Source organism: Macrosteles quadrilineatus, unplaced genomic scaffold, assembly GCF_028750875.1.
Source record: "Macrosteles quadrilineatus isolate MER2022 unplaced genomic scaffold, UCM_ALF_1.0 Scaffold_8__2_contigs__length_117827958, whole genome shotgun sequence".
In the NCBI taxonomy this organism is placed as follows: Eukaryota; Metazoa; Arthropoda; class Insecta; order Hemiptera; family Cicadellidae; genus Macrosteles; species Macrosteles quadrilineatus.
The window spans coordinates 5792376-5812977 of NW_026542601.1; the positions used below are offsets into that span (position 1 = coordinate 5792376).

Below are 20602 nucleotides of genomic sequence, written 5' to 3' on the forward strand. Positions count from 1 at the left end.
AACCCCCCGTAAACCCCCGTTCCCATGGTCCGATCATGCTGGATCGCGAACTCGTTCGAATAAACGTAGGTTTACACGTTTGTACCAAATTTCATCAAAATCGGATCATTTTTGCTCGAGTTATCGCGCTAACGGACACATTTAAATATATATAAATATATATATATATATATATATATATATATATATATATATGAATTTGAACGGATGGTGTTTTTGGCCTCCAGGGACCTCAAAACGAAAAAAAAAAATCGGTCCCGCGTCCAGGTCTTACCATGAGTACTACGGTAATAGCTTATTCCCTATATGGGAAATTCGCTAATAGACTTTCAATTTAAACATTATTTTGGTTACAAATCGTATATATTACAAATGAACATTGTAATACGATTGTATTACAAATTGTAATTCCTATATATTTAATATTCAATCTTTTAATAAATTTATGTTCATGAATTTAATTTTAAATGAATAATACGCGAATTAATGAGCTGGTGTCACCTGTCTGCCATGTTATCTTATGAGACGTCTAGCGCTAGACAACTGGCCTGGAGTTAAAAGGCGGCCGTGGTACTGTAGAGACTGTTAAAATATATATGAAACTGGCCTCTCTGCTCATGGCGGTAGGGCAAGATATCTTTGAGTTATGCACGTCGTAAATATCATTCGAATTTTATTTAACTGAGCGAATGTATTAATTAATGAAACATTTAAGATTAAGACATTAACTTCAGAGAAATATATAGCACAAACAATTATAAAATGGTTTTATATATCATATTAGATAATTTGAAGACAGCTTCGAGTAACACCCGTATCAGGTAGCCCTACATTGGTTTTATAAGACCTCCACTTTACTTAAGTTTATTTGCAGTTGCACCAACCTTATACTTTTTTGCAGATCTCCATTTTGCTGCGTCCTTTGATAAAATGACATAGACACAAATCAAGGTTGTAATTTCCAAAAATATAATATTCACTAACAAAGCGAATTGGTGGTCATCAAATGTATATTGTTCCCATGTTATTAACTTTGAATGGTACTGTACAGCTATAAAGGACTTTTGAAAACGAGATCCTAAAAACAAATATAAGGTGGGCATTTAACCGTTCTGGTTGTTTATTTCTTCATAATTAAGTTAGTAAAACAATATTTAGGCATATCAGGTTAAAATTAAAATGTATCCAGTTACCTAATACATTCACCATCTGTAACGTACAGTCTTACCTATATTGTGAAATTTAACAGTGATATCACTCAAAATCCAAGATAAAAGTAAACAATAATTTCATTTGAATTAAAATTATACTTGTTTTCTTACCATATCACTGTTTTGATGCCTCAGAAGAATAGCGTTGCCATAAAGCAGAGTTCTATGTCCAGAACCTGTTCCTTTACCCTGTAAAATATCTGATATTACCTCAACAGTAGTAAAACATTTTCTATGAATTTAAGGGTTAACGCAGGCGGAGGTGTCATAGTTTGACACATTTTACCAATTGTAACAGTCATTAAATTGATTTGAACCAACCAACCAATTATTTTTTCTTTTTGCACCAAATGAACTAAACAAACACATTTGCTATTTTTGATTTCCAAAATTTTAAGCTCAGTTTTCGTATACAATTAAATCCTACCTGAGTATTTTTTAGAGCACAAAGATACCGACTAATAACGAAAAAATTACAAATATTTTATTTGGGAGTAATAAGTGTCAATTAACCCTTAGAAAATCTTTAGGGCCTACATGGGTTTTATTCTTTTGTTAGGAGCTATGGGAGGGACGCACATAAAAAATAGCCTAGTTTATTGTTAACTACACTAGCTTTAACTAATCTATAATCAGAACCACTTAGAGAAAAAAACACATTTCAAAAATTCAACGGGACACATTTTAGTGTTTATTCTGGTGGCCACACAGATCTAGTGCCTGTTTTTCAAGGTTTACCTTTCAAAATGTTTAGGTTCTTATAAAAGGGAAGTATTTTTTGTAAAGAGGAAGAAATAACAAATAAAATAAATATAATATGTTAAAGTTAGACAAACGTTAACATCAATATCTGTCAGTTTCATATTAACAAAGAACCACATGTCACAAATATGTTTTCAAACAATAAGCATACACACGGATTATACAAGTCATAAACAGTAGCATAAGAAATAATGCAAAACAAACAAGACTTATAGGCAAAGATAGAACAGAAAGTACAAGGGCTTAAATTGCTGGAAATATCACGTAAATGTTTTGAAACAGAATGCAGGTTATTGGCTTACCCCTGCTCCCTGAAAATAAAAATTCACCTTAATAAAACATTTCACCAATCGTATAGAATATAGGGAGGTAATGATTGGATGATGCAGCAAAGCATGGATTTGTGTCTAGAAGTGTGGTGTGCAATAGTTTTGGGAGGGTTGGTAACAGAGTAAGATTGAATAAATGGAAATAGGGAAATAAGTGTTACCTTAACCGCTTTATGATCTGAAGAAGCTTTGGTACCCGAATACGGGGTCTGCATAAAACATACACATGTAATTCTGTATCAGCTAATACTACAATTGATTGATACTACAACAGCTAATACAAATTGAGAGTTTACTTAAAGTTTATTTTCACGATACACAAAACAGTTAGGGGCATATTTAGACATGTCAGTCAAATCGTAGCTATTCCAGAGATACCCGCATCGTTGAACTTGTGAAAGTAGCCGAATGAATTAACTAATTAACTTGCCTTGAAGATGAATAATTGATACAACACATTTGGAATGGCCAGTATATTCTCAGTTTAGAGACTTGTCCTGATGTCATGAACAACTTCAACAGCTGTGGCTATACTACACCATGAAAACATGTGCAAATGTTAATGGCCACCTATGAACTCCATCCGCCGTTTTCGTACATTGTGTTCAACCTACAACTTAAGCGATGTACTTCAATAGTGGGACCACAGAAATCTAACCAGAGAAATCTCGGCAGGATTAGCAGGAACGTAAACTTGATTCCCCTAAATGGGTCGAATACTTTGACAAGATTAACTGTTCGATAAGGGTGGTCTCAAAATTTCAATTATCTCGAACAGTTGCTACTTTTGAGCTCAATAAAAACCTTCATTTTAAAGACAGTTCCTCTGCAAACAAATTTGGATAACTCATTAGAATGATTGGGTTTTCAATTAATTGTTCAAAATCCCTTTTCCCTTTTTACTATCAACTAGTTGAGCGAAGCTCTTATACTACTCTTCTGTTTTTTCCACATTTTACAAAGACATAGTAACCAACTATGGAAAGGTATAAATCGGAAATGGTACAAATCGGACTAAAGGGATTTTCTCTACGTGGATTTAATTTTTTAGAAATTTAACACGGGCCTTATGGGTTTATTGGTCGCCATGACATTATTTGCAAGATAAAAATACAAAGGTAAGCGAAAGAGTCGTAACATGTTAGTCAACAAATAATCTAAACCAGCAGAACAAAATGGAAGAACAATAGGATTTATATAGTTGAGTTAATTTACTACAAAATGAGAAATCAATAAAGGTTGCCGGAATTAGGCGAATGCACCATTGACTTTAGATACTCCAAATATCCATTCCGTTTATGTGAACCAAAGATACCATTGACTTTGGATGCTGCAACCATCATTCGATGTATAATAGCTCCCGAGTTATTAAACATCGATGACTGCAACTAGACATTCCATTCATGTTAACCAAATATACCATTGGTTTGGATACTGTAAGTAGATTTCTCATTTATGTGAACCAGAGATGTATCACTGACTTTAGATAGATTACTTTAGATAGACTTTAAGTATAGATCTCGATAAACAGATGAAGCATTGACTTTGGGTACTGAAAGTAGACATCCAATTTATGTGAACCAGATGTCCAATTGACTTTGGATACTGTAATGACACATCTCATTTTAGTGAACTAGATTTAGCATTGAGTCAATACAATAGGGCCTATATTCCATTTACGTTAACCAGACGTAGCATTGACTTTGTAAAAGTATTGGATTAATATGCTAGCTCCGCTCAATATATTGCAAGCAGAAAACTACATTGTACACCTAGTGTCTAAAAAAACATTCCGAATTATCGTTAAAGTAAAAAAATGTTATAAACTGTAAACACATGTTCATTAATCACACCATTCTATTGCTCTTTCCTGGTGAGTATATTATTGATAATTTATTGACAATGTTAACATTAACTGTTTTAAGTGACACAAATAACATGGGTTAAGTCACCAGACATTGCGCAAGCGATGTTGATGTAAAAGCAGAAGCATAATGATAGCAAAGTTAAGTTTACGTAAAGATGACATCTGATAATGATAACCATCGCTGAATCTACTTACTAAAGAGTCCCCTCCCTGAAAAAGAAAATTACATCAACAAAAATCTTGAGTTTTGAATTAAAATTTGTTTGTTTGATACGATCCTAATGAAGAGAAGTCAAAAATCCGGATGATCTGGAAAATCTGAATAGTTATAGATATTTGCTTATCACATGAAGTATTACTCTACGGTTAAATAAGTTATCCTCCAGACGGCATTAGTCTTCCAATCGGAAAATAGATAATTTTATGATTATTGTAATCCCTAAAATTGCAAATTAGCATCTAGGCTAGCAGCGAATTGTAGCCATTTCCACCAATATATCTGTATACTCCGCGTAAGACAGTCACATTAAAAACTACAAAAAGGGACATTAGTGTGCTTTTGCACACAAACATAAGAAAACAACATAGACAAGGGATTTGTTGTGACGGAAAAACAACAGTTAAACAACAACAATAGGTAATTTACCTAGAACTTTTCATAAGCTGAAAGGTATTTATGTGATGTGTGTGCACAGAAATGTGACATATGCTTACCCATAGTTAGGAAAACCGTACAAAAAAAACTGTAAGTTATAAAGAAATAAATTTTTATAAAAAAATCTTAAGATTTTAGCTAGTTTAAATTTATTTACAATGATAAGATCTGCTGTTGATTACACAAATCAACCTTTAATAATTCATGTGAAGAAAGAAATACTGGCTAACGTAGTCCCATTATATTATTAGAGACATAGAGATAGGTTGAAGATGACACTGGTGATATTCATATTAGTTAATATTCTGCATAAATGAATACTAAGATTGAAGTAAGATTATTAGACTAGGTTTAAATCAAGTTTGAAATGAGTTTAGAAAGGGTTGTAAACTATTGAGTAAAACAAGAAAAAATTCTTAGATGAGGCAAAGAAAGTTTTTAGAATCATAAAACATATAAAATGATAAAATGAGATTATTGACATAGTGGTTACAAAAATATACATGAGGTTTCTCAAAACCCAAAACTACACGCCATGCCTTTCAAAAACCACTTTGTATAAAAATTCAACACATATCTCTATTATTTGATTAGGTATTAGATATTATTGAATTATTTACAAATATTGAACAATTTATTGTAGAATAAATTTGTATTTACACAAAAAAATCAATTCTGAGTATCAAATGGCTTGGTAAGTTCATTACTGTACTATTCCTATCACCATTAAATTTACTCACTCTTTCAGACAACTGTATATTGTATAATTTAATATACACGGATGAATTAAACTCCTTACCCTTAACCAAATCCGATCGTGGTAAATTCATTGTTGAACAAAGAACCCCCCCCCCTTTCCCCCCCAAAAATACAGATGTCTTTAGAAAGGCATGCTAGGTCTGAAAAAACACAATTAAGTTGAAAAGCAATAACCATCGTCACAAGTGTTATTTATCACAGAAATATTCTTTTTACGTTATTTATAATCACCAATTGCTCAGTTATTTGGAGGTACACTAACAGTAGAACCTTAAGTTTCAATTTTTATCAAACTGATTATTTTATTGAAAAACACTTATTCAAAGATTAAAATTTTAATATTGCTTAACCTAAAAATAAATTTCAAACTACAATAAATTACAATTACTTGCATCAAATTACAGTGGACGTCAATAATATGTTTCAAGTAGCCATATAACCACTTCATAACCAATACAAATTTTGTTTAATTAGTTGCATTGAGACTATTTGGACTGCAAGTAAGAACGAATACCTAGCCATCTTTACTAGAGAATTAATATATACAAAATTATCAAGAATCACCAAAGAATCCTTAGAACAGTTAAGAGAAGTCATAAAAACATACACTCTTAGATGTAAAAGTTTACAATTTTTTAGTACAGAGTGTTGTAAAGTAATATTTACCTCTTCAGATCCTGCTGCAGTAACCAACTCTTGTAGAGCCCTCACTGACAAAGCCTGTTCTATCACGAACACACATGTCGACAAATCTGGGGGAATGTTCTGAAAATGTTAAAATTGTTATCAAAACACAATTTTATCCTCATATTGTATCATGACCTATACACTATTATGTGTTCAACATACTGCTGGAAGTAAAAATGACTTTCAATACATGAGTTAGGGCCTAAAGTAGTTATTTTTATCTCTAGGTCAAAAGAGAATCAGCTGGAGGTGAGAACAGCTTTTCTTTTACTGAAAAATTCATCCGCTGGTTTTGCCAGAGGAAATGGACTCGGTTCAAAACAAATTATTATTATATCATTATTATAATCTTTTGCGTTGATCATTAAATGACACTTTAGGTATATTTCGTTAAAATAAAAACTTTTTATCAACACTAAGACGTATAAAAATGTAAACTTGTAAACTATTTCAGAAATTTGTGAATGCATTCATTTTCAGAAGAATAATACCTAGTGCATCAAGGTAACTATCATAGCTGTTCGTAATGCAAAACTATATGGACAAAATTTTGGGAGATAATTTTTTAAGGTAAAAAATGTAAAATTTGGTTTTTAAGTTTACAATCTTAATAATATGATGAAACCCAAAGTTCATTACATGGACCACAATGTCTTTTCGACACTCGAAAATTTCCCTACGCTAAAGCTTTTGACGAAAAGAGTAACTTTATACTCTAGTAGTGAAATATAATATTGTTTGAATATGTTGTTAATTTATTTTATTTTTAAATATTTTTCATTCACGAACATTCAAAACGTAAGGAGATTTTACACTTGGTTATACAAAGAGTGTTAAAATTAAATTAGGGGGAAAAATGGTTAACAAAACTTGGTCCATGTTTGAAATAGAAGAAAGGTAATACTTTAGAAAAATTATAATTTTTGTACTTATTAAAGTAAAGTAAACTCCGACATTATTTTTAATAATACTCATCATACTACTGAAATTTTAAGTAATATGGTTAAAAATTGTTTTAATAGATACAGTTGGCAGAAATACCATGAATATAAGTCTTTTGAAAAATGTGTTTTTTATTTTATTATTTTAGTTGATTTGATAATATAAAATGCTGTAGGCAATTAAATTAACCTATCATTTTCCATTATAGTAGTTGATAATATTAATTAAATTTTTCATTATCCTGTAAATCACATATGGACTCATAGCACGTAAATAAAAGTTGATTTGATATACAAAATCTATATAAATGAAAGAAGCAGTAAAAGTACAGAAAATTGAACTAGAGTACAAAGTTGGATAGCCTATATATAGTTGGTCACATAACCAAAACAAATAAATACATAAACGTAATATTTTCAGTTTTTTTCTCTAAAAAGCTTGTTTTCTTTTGCCAAATCAATTTAATTACATATACACACAGACGCAGTCATTGGGTATATCTGCTGATTATTTCCCAAAACAAAATCAGAACTATTATTGAAATAAAAATTAACTACTACCGTAGTATGTTGAAGCAGGTTTCAGCATGTTTTCGGGATAAGTTATTGTTTGTTCTTTTTATGAAATATGTAATTCATTACCATTTACATTTCCATACATATGTAACCAACGGAGTAATATATTTAGGTTGGTACACCTGATGTTACCTTATCGGCGATGTTCTCAAGGAAGCAGTGACGATTACCAAACCCCTCAGCCGCAAGGCACACTCTCTCCCCAGTCGCGGTGCACGAGAGACAGACCATGTCTTCCTGTGAACAGAAACACATTCGTATAAAACTAATATAATTATATGCTAAGTTAAATAGAAGGCTATAGGAATCATTACGGTTTCTGAAACATGTAACTGAACACTGAACAGCGTTGTTGATGGTGGAAGAGTCTAGAAAGAACCAAACTATGGTGGATCGTCTTATTCCTGAAGGAACTTACTGCAGACGAGTAGTAAACTAACTAACTTCCTTCTCCTGCAGTCTCTAAACCGCAGTAAGCTCCTACTCTCCTTATGTATTTTTGATCCCAAAGCACTTGTCAGTTTGAAATAAAGAAAATGGGTAACCATGCAATTGTTTTTCCATTGCTAAGGAAAAACTAAAGTATGATGCAATAAACTGGTGAACAATGCATCGTTCAATGATTGGTAGATGAATTATCAACATAAATAACAATGCCAAAAGGCAACCATCAGGGACTACTAACGTGTAGATGAGGATTACACTGGGACATTGAAGTAGCATTGGTGCTGTTGTTGAACAATGCATCGTTCAATGGTTGGTAGATGAATTATCAACATAAATAAGATTTTTTTTATATACATAAAGAATCTAAAATTTAAACTATGTTATTATTCCTTAATCCATAAACAAATACTGTACATGCAAATTAAAAATTATTATAAATCTTATATGTGACTGATTTAGTTGTTCATCTAATGTATATTAAATGTTTTTGGTTATACATTTAGTGTTACAGTAAGTCTAGGAAACAGATAATTACTACACGACGGAGTCACTGGGAAGTTTATTTTGCTTAATTAACCAAAGTTTCCACCCAAGTTTGTCGCACGAACGTAGACAACTTGCATACCCAAGCAGAAAGCTTCCGAAGAATACTACGAAGTTAATTAAAAAAAATATCAGTTCCCACATTGTTATTTTGTAAATTAAATATTATCATTATATATAAATAAATGGAAACAAATAAATATGGAGAAATAATATTTTTGGTCGTAAGACAAGACGCTAGGCACGAGCCCGGACATTACTTTAAGCTAGACCTAGGGACCGCGGCATTATCACATGAATAAAATCCATTGGTTCTTTGGCGGGATTTGAACCCGGGACCTATAATCACTAGACCAGCTTGCTCCCCCATGGAGGAATAGTACGGAAGAGTAATTCACAGAATCAATGGTGATAAAGTAATAATTTGTCGTGATATTTTTTATCTTTTACTAAATAGTTTTATTTCAGATTTAGTTTATACGTGTTTTGCCTATCTGTTGTTGAGGATGGTGTTGCTTTGTTTGTGATGAAACAGCCAACTCATTCCCTCACTACGTGTACTCAGTGTTTGACGCAATGCAGTTTAGTCCCAAGAGCCTAGACCAAAAGGACCCGTATAACCTGGTCACTTACCACAGAATCAGAGTGGTATTGACTTTGAATACAATTCTCACCAACTATCAAATCTGACCTTCATGTTGGTGACGTTAGAGTGCTGGTGTTGATCAAATGTTTTTGTTTTGTCAATGTTAGGCTGTTGATTTGTGCTTTGCTCTTTGGCTGTAACACCACATGGACTTTCAACTGTGACATAAATTAAAACATCAATAATTTGTTTAAAGACAAAAGAAAACTTGTAAAAAACTGTAGGTATCTGCATGGGAAAATGGTATGAAAAAAGAAGAAAAAACTTAATCAAATGTTGAACGTTTAAAATAAGACAGTCGATAGATAGCGACCTTAAGTAGAACTGAGATATCTAGTAAGCCAACTTTGTAACTTTGCAATTAGAAACTTAAGGCTTATCTCTGAGTGTAACTTCCTTTGTAAGTTCCGCTCACTGTTACCGAAGGCCAAAAATAGTACGTGTTTTTTCGTAATAGTGGATGTTTTGGGTATGGTCCATACTTTATAATAAACTTAAGTTTTTCTTAAGTTTTCTGTTATTAATAAGAAAAGTACGTATGTATTCCATCGATCTCTTTTACGATAATGTAAAATAGCTAACATAATTTAGCTGTGTTATATTTTTATTTTAAGTCTTCCTTGTCAGGTCTAAGGATTGTTGTTTAAGTAAAACTATTTTCTAAGACGAAATTTTATTCATGCATACATATCGCAGAGATGTCGAAGACGTATTTCGTTTGTTATATTCAGAAACTACAAAATAGGAATATATAAATAAATATTAACAAATAGCAAAAAGTTACATAACTGAAAATAGCTCTAGTTTAAATATTTATTATGTGATAATTATAACAAGTTCAGACAAATAAAAATAGAAATAGTTAATATAATTTGTATAGCTACTTTTTCAAGTTTCTTACAAACACAACCTATCAGTGTGTTAAACCTGAACATATTTGAAATGAAACTGACAATTATCGACTTTGGGGATGATTAACGAGTCGTTAGGGATGGGAACAGCTGGCAGGGTGGTTGTGATAAACAATGATTTATGACATCAACGATTTTATATTTTAGTATCCGACCTTGATAATAGATAGAGTATTGGATTAATGCAAATCATAATCATTCGCTTATCTCAATCGTTATAAGTTTCATTGGGTTAACTCATAAAATCATCATTAAGCTACGAAATTGTTGTGTTTTACACACACTGTTATTCAGTAAGCACTGTGTGTATGTAATAAGGTAAACATTAATTCTAGATTATTAATTAATTGAGTGCGGTGATCTTTTTAGCTATGTTGTCGACTGTCCACCTATTCTTTGGTCAGGACCCTTTAAATACTCAATAGTAAAGGCCAATTATCGGGTCCGGCAACATTTTGATTACTACGCGAGCACTGCAAGTTCTTATATTAGCTACTTAGATATTTTTTCACAGCTTTTTTAAACCAATAAAATATTAAATTGTTTTCTTTTTACTTTATATTAATTAATTTAATGCTAGGGTTTTGCTAAGTAGTTTTAAGGTTAACCGCAATGATTTTGTTTTCTGGAGATTTTATACCATTTTTAACATCTAATTAATGCTAAACTCATTTATGTGTTTTACAACATGCTATAACATTCAACAATCTTGCATTCAGTGTGACCACAGCGCCAACCACGGCAACACAGCACCAAGGAACTGAAGCACCACAGCACGATGTCACCACGGCAACACAGCACCAAGGAACTGAAGCACCACAGCACCATGTCACCACGGCAACACAGCACCAAGGAACTACAGCACCACAACACCACAGCACCATAGCCCCACAGCACCATGTCGTCTCTTGCGGTATACCCATGGATTCCTATTGTTCTAGATTCTATGGTATAACTAACTAAACTATAAAGATATTTACGCCACACTACATTATTTTGACGAACTTACCACGCAAGGATTTAGTCCAGAAAACAGCTGTTTGCCGCCAGCTTATTCAAATGGGGTTTCATTGCGTACTACTGTGCTGCAATGAGTTTTACCGGACACCAATCAGCTGATTATACTGTATTTAGGTGGCAATGAGTGGTTATAAACAAAAACATAACCTCTCTTAGAGGCTATGACTAGTGATTTTTACTCCTTTAGTTGGTGGAAATATATAAGGATTTGTATGGATTTAGTAGTATGGCGTAAACTATCGTACGTAACTCGTCCAAAATGTGTGTACCGGACTCGTATGGCAATCCCGTACTCGACTTCGTCTCGCACGGGAACGACCACACTCGTCCGGTAAACACTTATTTTCAGGACTAGTAACGTAATATACTATTTATTATCTACCTCATCATCTCTTTCTCTCGTATGTTCTTTACCTATGTGGGAATTAGATGAAAAACCTTTACTATAAGTCTAAAAAGGATTAATTAATAAGGGTGATTGTTAATATCTATAACGTTAAACAAACATTTTTATTACTATTGATAGAATAACAGAACACAACATTTTTAAGCTTAAAATAGGGATTACGATTTTGATAAAAGTTACATGTAACATGGTGAAAACCTTTCCAAAACACTTTCATCTTTAGTTATCCATCATGATTTGTCATCGTTGTGAAACGTAACGTCATCATTTTTCCAGAACCAAATTAACGAATTTTAGCAAAAAAATTCATAACTATTGTTATAATATAAACAAATAATTGTTACTGAATTAGTTTAAAACATTTCCACACAATGAAAAGGCAATATGATACAAATAAAACTTGTTGCAATAGTATGTACACATTTTTTAACATTAAGTACAGGATATTTTTATATCAGTAAAATATATGTTGTGATAAAAAGTGCATTTTATAGATTTAACCGATTTTATTTTAGTTTCGTTGCTGTACTGGGGAAAAAGTACACGAGTTGCGATTGTGTCTATGCAATCTAACACTGAATGATTCCGTATATTGTAACGATTGATGAGGAGCTAGCTGTATTAATATTGATGACCTACACCGGAGTTTGGTTGGATGGCTCCCTTGTGGATTAAACCAGGGTGAAAACACCACTCTGTGTTGTGATGGAAAATCCACCTTAAAAATACTCAACCGCATGAACTACCTACATCGCCCTGTATACATGTAATATTTAAAAATAGCTACTACTCAAATAACTACAAATATTAGTAGACAGTTCAAAGGTAATGTTATAGCTGAATACGATTATCAATGAATATTAATGGTTTTCAAATGGGAAACATGCCACCTTTATTAATTGATTATAACGTAAGAAAAACAATTTAGTTTGGTGTTATGGTTGTGTATTAAAAGCGGTTTAGACAATACGATATGTGCTTAAAACACGTTTTCTCTATGTCATTACACTCAAATAATACATTCATTCGATCTGAAAAAACAAAAAAGATATACGTCTAATAGCACTTGTAATATTACATGTTCATTTAAACTGTTGATTCACAAAACGGTAAATACATATGAAAGTTGGCAAGTGGTGATAGATTTATATTGGACACTCCAATCATCACGACACGTACGATGCTGATCAAGAAGTTATTCCTTCGATGTCACATAATATAATCACAAAACAAACGTACATGATGACTGTAGTAGAATGGCGAATCCACTTTTGAAGCAATTAATACAAACAATTACATTTAAGGTAAAATATATATTTTTAGTATTTTCTATTACAGTTTTCTGGATAGGAAACTGATAAAAAAATACATTTAAGTGACTTTTAGTTCGCCAATCCTTTTAGTTTTTCCAACGAGTACAGAAAAACAAGATTGAGAGGTAGAATCACGTTGACAAGCTCAACTGAGAGGCTTTGGAAATAATTGGAAAACTACAAGAATCAATGGGGGTAAGAGATATCACTTACCATATTTAATTTGTAGCCATGTGCACATCTCAAATATTTTAGGAAATGTATAAAAAGGGTTGCTAGAATGGTGAATTAACTGAAGTATTTTAGCTGGAGCCTTTTATCTAAGTCGAGTTGCCGAGAGATTTTGCAGTGTAAGATCACTTTCGACGCTTTGACGTAATTGCTCACCAGAGAGCTGCTTCTGCAATGTGAATACCCTTTCGGTAAAACTTAGATAAAGCCAATGTTTTATAAATACATATCGTGACGTGCACACAAAGGTTATTTTTAAAACATTTATTTGTGAAAGTAAAACCTTGTAACAATTCAATATTTCCACTTATATTTTTCATAGATAATTTAATTTTCACCATATGTTTTTCATTTTATCTAAATGTCAATCCCTTTTCAAACCATATACAGGGTGTTGAAAATGTCTGGAACCAACATTATATCTGGTGAGTGGTTAAAGAAAAACAAATGATATTTTGTGTACGGATATACTATGGTTTTACCTATCTTTTGGTGCCTTATGAAAATTTTTACCACTTATAGGGAACGTCCTGTGGAGGATGCAGTAATAAGTTTAAATGGAAGCCTATGGTAAATGATACATCATTTTAAAGGCCATTTTTTTCTGATTAAGGAGTCACAAGTTTCATCTCAAAAGGACCACCCTAGCAAAAATGGCGACTGTTTGAAATTTAAATAACCACTTATAGGGAACGTCCTGTGGAGGATGCAGTAAAAAGTTTTCATTGAAGCCTATGGTAAATGATACATCATTTTAAAGGCCATTTTTTTCTGAGTAAGGAGCCACAAGTTTCATCTCAAAAGGACCACCCTAGCGAAAATGGCGACTGTTTGAAATTAAAAAAACCACTTATAGGGAACGGAATTTTTAAATTTCAAACAGACGCCATTTTTGCTAGGGTGGTCCTTTTGAGATGAAACTTGTGGCTCCTTACTCAGAAAAAATGGCCTTTAAAATGATGTATCATTTACCACAGGCTTCCATTAAAACTTTTTACTGCATCCTCCACAGGACGTTCCCTATAAGTGGTAAAAATTTTCATAAGGCACTAAAAGATAGGTAAAACCATAGTATATCCGTACACAAAATATCAGTTGTTTTTCTTTTACCACTCACGAGATATAATGTTGGTTCCAGACATTTTCAACACCCTGTATAGTAATTAATTATCCATGCAAACCAATCATTATAATACAATCAATTTAATACAATATAATATAGAAAATTTTCAAATAACCTAATTTCATGTAAATATATAATAGCCTATAATTTTTGTAACAAAATTGCTTCAAATTCAATATAATTTTATTTAAATAACTTTTCAAAATTCAAATTTAGCTCTATAGCAAATGTAATTTTTTTATAATATTTATGTGTGAACAGTGGCCTACAATTCTCTGTGATTAAGTCAGCATTGACATATGTGAGTGCAACAATGCATCAAACTTGCATTACTTCCAAGAGAGCTGAGATAGTATGAAGATGTAAATTGGATACTACATATTTTAATATCAAAATTTATAAAAAAGTGCCTATATTTGAACCTAAATTTGTGAAATTCGATTGAAGAAGAACCGTATTTGTTAAGAACATTAATAATTATTACATCAAGAAATTTACCGTGAAGAAGACATCAATTTTTGGTGAGATCACTCCAATAGACATTTTCTATCCTTGGAAGCCATTAAAACATTTTAGGCCTAACTTTTGAACATTTGTACCAGAATTTAAAAGTCAAGAAACACTAATCAAGTCATTAAATCAACCAATCAGAGAATAATTCGAACCTATTTTATATTTCAAACAAAATTTTAATTAGGCTATATAAAATCACAAGATTAAATTCAAATGCCGCTCGATCACCCCACCTGAGATAAAGATCCGTGCAATAAATTATAACACCTGAACCTTGAGAACTATTGTAATAGGCTTAGCCTAAAGCTTTCATTATTAAATTCATACCCCACTCATTGTAAACTTTATTGTGAACCCCTTATTTTCTTTTACCATCAATTTTGTGGTTTTAATTAAATAAATTTAAGTTTCGATACTGTACATGGAGTTTCCATTGTATTCTTAACTTTAAGGTTGATTACAACCTTCAGTTTTGAAAAATATCTTCTCGGGATTGGATCGGAATAGTCAAGTTGGAGTTTTAAGGCAAGCACAATTTTAGTAGGATATTATGGTGTTAAAAAGGGGTCTGGCTGGTCTAAGGGTTATAGATTTGGGATTCTGTCAGGACATGCTCAAAACTTGACAATAGCCAATAGATTTTAGCTAAGTATGACATGACCAGAATTATCAGAGCATTATATTATTTTTAGGTTTAATAAATGGTTCAGCCTACATACTGACTAAAAAAAAAATACCAAGTCGTTAAATAAAAAAATGAATATTTACATTGAAGTAGAGCATTAAAGTTCAGTAAAATAACAGTAACATGCAACATGGTGAAAACCTTTCCACAACTCTTTTAACTGAAGTTATCCATCATGATTTGTCATGGTTGTGAAATGTAACGTCATCATTTTTCCAGCACCCAATTCACAAATTTTAACAAAAAATAATTATTATTGTTATAATAAAAGCAAATTATTCACCTTCTTGGTTACATTTATATTCATCCTACATACTGACTTTAAAAGTGTCAAGTCATCAAATAAGAAACTGAATATTTACATTTAAGTAGAGCATTAAAGTTGAGTAAAATAACAGTAACATTTTATACTAGTTTTAAATTTTCTTTGAGTACAGTACATACTAATTACAGGAGATGTTTTAATCGTGCAAAATCTATTACCTATATAGATTAGTAATATATTAATATAATATAAGATTAATATTAATATAAGATTAATGGCTTGAGCATCAATCTTGATGGCAGGAGTCTGGCAGTCTGTGACAAAGCCAAAACTCTTGGCGTCATTATTGACAGAAATTTGAATTTTAAAGATCACATCACGCATGTCTCCCAACGAGCAATAGGGAGACTGAGAGGTCTGTACAGGTTCAGAGGTATGCTGCCTGAGGCTGCAAAGCTTCAACTCATGCAGTCACTGATATTGTCAGTAGTCTACTACTGCTTCCCTGTATATGGCAATAGTATCACTAAGGAAGACATGTGCAGAATACAGCGAATTCAAAGCTCAGCAATCAGATTTGTATTCTGCCTTAAAAAATTTGATCATGTTTCCCCTTTCCGTGAAGCAGCCGGGATGTTGCCCATGGAAGCCATGTGCAGGTTTTCGACGTGCTGCATGACTCACAGGGTACTGACTCTCCGTGAGCCCGACTATCTTTGCGAGAGGCTTTCTGTCCGGGATGAGATCACACAACGTAGGACACGTCATGGCGGGAGGCTTCACTTTCCAAGGGTCACCTTGGAATTGGGAAAGAAAAGTTTCTCATATTTCGGACCCACATTGTACAACGGACTACCCGAGAGCCTAAAAACCGTTGCATCAACAATACTTTTAAGATTAAGTTTAAAAAGTGTTTAAAAGATATGAATATTTAGTTGTAAGTGCAATAGGATAATGACAAAAGTTGTTCTGAAAAACTGACACGTATCAGAGAAACACTGGCTAATAAAGACGTTTTTATTTATTTATTTAGATAATCATAATAATACGTATTTTTATTGGAACAATCGTTTTGTTTTATATGTCTTATAATTATGTTCGAATGCACATGTCTATCCATAAAGCTGACAATAATGTATCCTCGCATTATAAATGGTGCATGGGCTTCCTATGACAATACCTTTCGATTGGACATAGAGAAAACGAAATATATCCAACACCTGACATAGCAATGGCGATGGTGTGGATTAGAGTTCCCTGACTAATTTTATTAATATTTAATACTTGAAAGATTATTCTTTCTTACAGTTTGATCAAATTAGTAAATTACGAATGATAATGATTTTAGTTTTTTTTATTGATATCAATATAAAAATATACTAAACATTTATATATTATCAAAAATGCTTACTAGCTTGAAGTCAAAGAAAACCAATTTTAAATAAGATAAGACAAAAAGATTGAGAGAAAAAGAAATTGAGTTGTTGTGCTGATTCATTCTGTAAACAAATGAAAACAACTTTAACCAACGAATGAGTTAATTTGTAAGTTATTTGCACTTTTCAACCTTTGTTTGCTTAGAAATGAAAAAAAAAACCTTCCAAATATTACATTTTTGTGAAAACCAACTCACCGATTGGCTAACGATGTTAACATAGCCTTGTTTGTGTTGACATTGCAGATGTGATTGCAATAATGACTATTTGATCGGTTAGCTGTGAAAAACGTTATATCATTTACATGCTTAATCGAGGATGCGTGAATAAACTAAAACATGATTTACACAATATAAATATCAAAAATTGAGAAGAATGAAAATTATATTTTTTTTATCGTTTCAACCTCGACTTCCTAACACCATAGAATTCTGATCTGTGCGGTGATGGTGATGTAAGTTTGCTGTATGAGTGACATGTGGTAAAGCCAGCGATAAGTTGGTCATTGAACCAGCAACATCTGTCTGTAGCCCAAGACACTACCACTAAGATACACCGTGGTAACTTATATCATTCAACTAATAAAACTCCTTTCGAAATATCTGTTTTAATATACAACTCTAATGTAATGTTACAACTTTTATTATTTTCAAGTATACTAAAAGTAATAAAACTACTAGAAATGCTATTAAAAATGCTAATTATAACGACCTACTTTTTGATTGAAAAACATTGTTGTTATAAAAATTGATTATTATAATTAAAATTAAATAACAAAAATCCCAAAGTCCAAACAGCTAAGGTAGTTTGTATCCTGAAATTACACAGTTATAACATTAAACATGAATTTTCCCTTAACTTTTGACACCTAAAAACCCTTAATTTTCCGACACTATAGATACCAGTTTGGTGGTGAAGTACCGTTATGGTATTAGATATATGAACAAACCAGTGGTAGCTACAGTTATATGTCTAAACCAGCATGTCTCGACAGGTGTATGTAAATCTTAAAGTATAATATTTTTAATCTACTTTATTAAAAATTGAATCGTAACGCAGAAAATCCCAAACAAATACTGAATTTTTGAACATGTTCAGTGATTCGATAGCTTAGTTTAATTAACTCATACAAAATATTGAAATACGAAAGAATATAATTGATTTCTGCTTGCATTTGCAATTCAGATATCGTAGTACCCTAACTCCCATGAGGGTTAAGCTCCCGGTCTGGCGTTGTTCTATAAATAATTTATACTTGGCTAGAGGTGTTCGACTATTTTCATTTTTTATCCGAGCAATAAAATATATTTACTAAATATATTAAGAGCAATAAATATATCAAGAGACTGAAAGCACCTTCACAATAGGATCAGGGTGTTTGTTTTACAGGATCATTTTAATCAGGTTAACTGTGTTTTAAAATTATAAGTACCCATTACTTTCCTACACTTATCATGCAAATTAAATACAAGTTGGTAAATCAAAATAAATAAACTTTATAGTCCTAATACGAAATTGGTTCATGTATCAAATACACGTTTTATGACCAAGAAATATCAATGAATGTGTCATAATTCATACCTGATTTTAAATTTATAGTTTGAATATTTGAAAAATATTGTTAATAGACATTTTTGAATTCCTTACTATTCGCCAAACCATAATATACTACGTCAAATACTATATCCATTTTGGGAGGAATTTATTAAACTATTATTTTGTTGTGTTTTAGAGCTAAATAGTATCAAATATCAATATCATTACCTGTATAATCTGGTAAACTTTGGACAATGTATAAACAAAATAGATAACTCTTAGCCTAATTCTAAATATGTAAACTAGTCAGGATAACCTTCAATGGCACTAAAGAGTTGTAAAAAGATTGTTTGAAATTACTCTCTATGAAAATAAAATGCTCTGGTACTGTGGGTATAAACCAAGTATATTTATTATTTTGCAGCTAGCAGAATGTAAATGGTCAAACTATAAACTTCGTCATAAATGGGACAATAAAATGACAATATTAGTCAATAGGAGTTTTAGAACCAAACGTTGGCGAAGTTTTCTACGAACCAGTCTATCAAATGGTTTATAGTAGAATCAAACTATGTGATATTAGCAAATCAGTTATCATTGAATTTAGCTATTGCATATGTTTTTATACTTGACTTGTAAGTAATATTTTTTACATGTTCCAAGATTACACACAACTATTTGGTGGATTATTTTGTGCTATGCTACTAGAATCAGGTAGAATACGAAGATGCTTCTCCATATACATTGATTGACAATCAGTCACAGAATACCAGTTCCATAGTGTTTAGCCTTATTTTACACTCTGCAGACAGTAAATTATTTACAGTTCTGTCAAACATAGGCTACAATTTAGATTAAAATTTAATGTTTTGTGTATTTTAAATTTTTGTTATTTTAGATTAAGAGTATAGTTAATATCAATTTACACCTATAGTTATACAGTAGTTTTATTGTGGATTAGCTTAAATTACCTGAGTAGCCCTAGTGCCAGTTCAGTTCTGAGCAACATCGTTTTGTGATTGTTCAAAACTGGAAGTAGCCGTTATTAATTTTGGGCTTCTGATCCCGTCTAAAGCAATAACCTACCTTAGTGTGAACCAAAACTACACAAGACCATTCACTTTATTCCAAACTCATCTCAAATCAAGTTTAGTTTGTGTTAATATTAGTTAAGTCCCTACCTAAGAAGTTAAAAAGAAGAGTTTTGCTAAACAGTTCACTAAAACATTTCACCCAATTATTGACAAAAGAAACATCAAAACGTAATTTTGTTATTTTAAATTTAAATAAATTTGCGTGGATTGCCAACGTAGATTACACATTTTCTCATCGTCAGTGTAATGTTTTCCTAATGAACGGTCGGAGGCAATTATTTAGTTAAACGCAAATCAGACTCATTAACACAACAGTACTTTACCATGAGTTAGTGCACCTTTATTAGCAATCGTTGCAAACTCTATTTTCATCAAATTTATTTATTTATTTTCATAATATTGATTTATACTTTATTTGTATTTTATTTCAAAGATATCTATCTAAAAAAGATTATTTTGCATTGCGAAATGTGTTGGTTTGTTATAACTCAAAAATACCTGGGAAGAAAATAATGGTTTTTGTAAAAAATAATGAATAGCTGTAAACATCGAAAATAGGCAAACGAAAATTGTCATACTCGTACTAATGTACCACACTTTCTAGCGAATGGTACATTGACACCATGGAACTTTGGGAGATTTATAA

At 31.8% G+C, this 20602-nt stretch overlaps 1 protein-coding gene across 1 annotated transcript in view; it reads right to left on the reverse strand.

Annotated features, from left to right (window-relative positions):
* Positions 1-20602, reverse strand: part of LOC129001661 (ryanodine receptor) — a 168616-nt gene that overhangs the window by 114480 nt on the left and 33534 nt on the right. The window contains exons 2-5 of the mRNA XM_054429037.1: positions 7920-8024; positions 6250-6348; positions 4365-4379; positions 1323-1400 (exon numbers count right to left, since the gene is read on the reverse strand). Coding sequence (XP_054285012.1) covers positions 1323-1400; positions 4365-4379; positions 6250-6348; positions 7920-8024 — 297 coding nt within the window. The remainder of the gene's footprint in view (positions 1-1322; positions 1401-4364; positions 4380-6249; positions 6349-7919; positions 8025-20602) is intronic.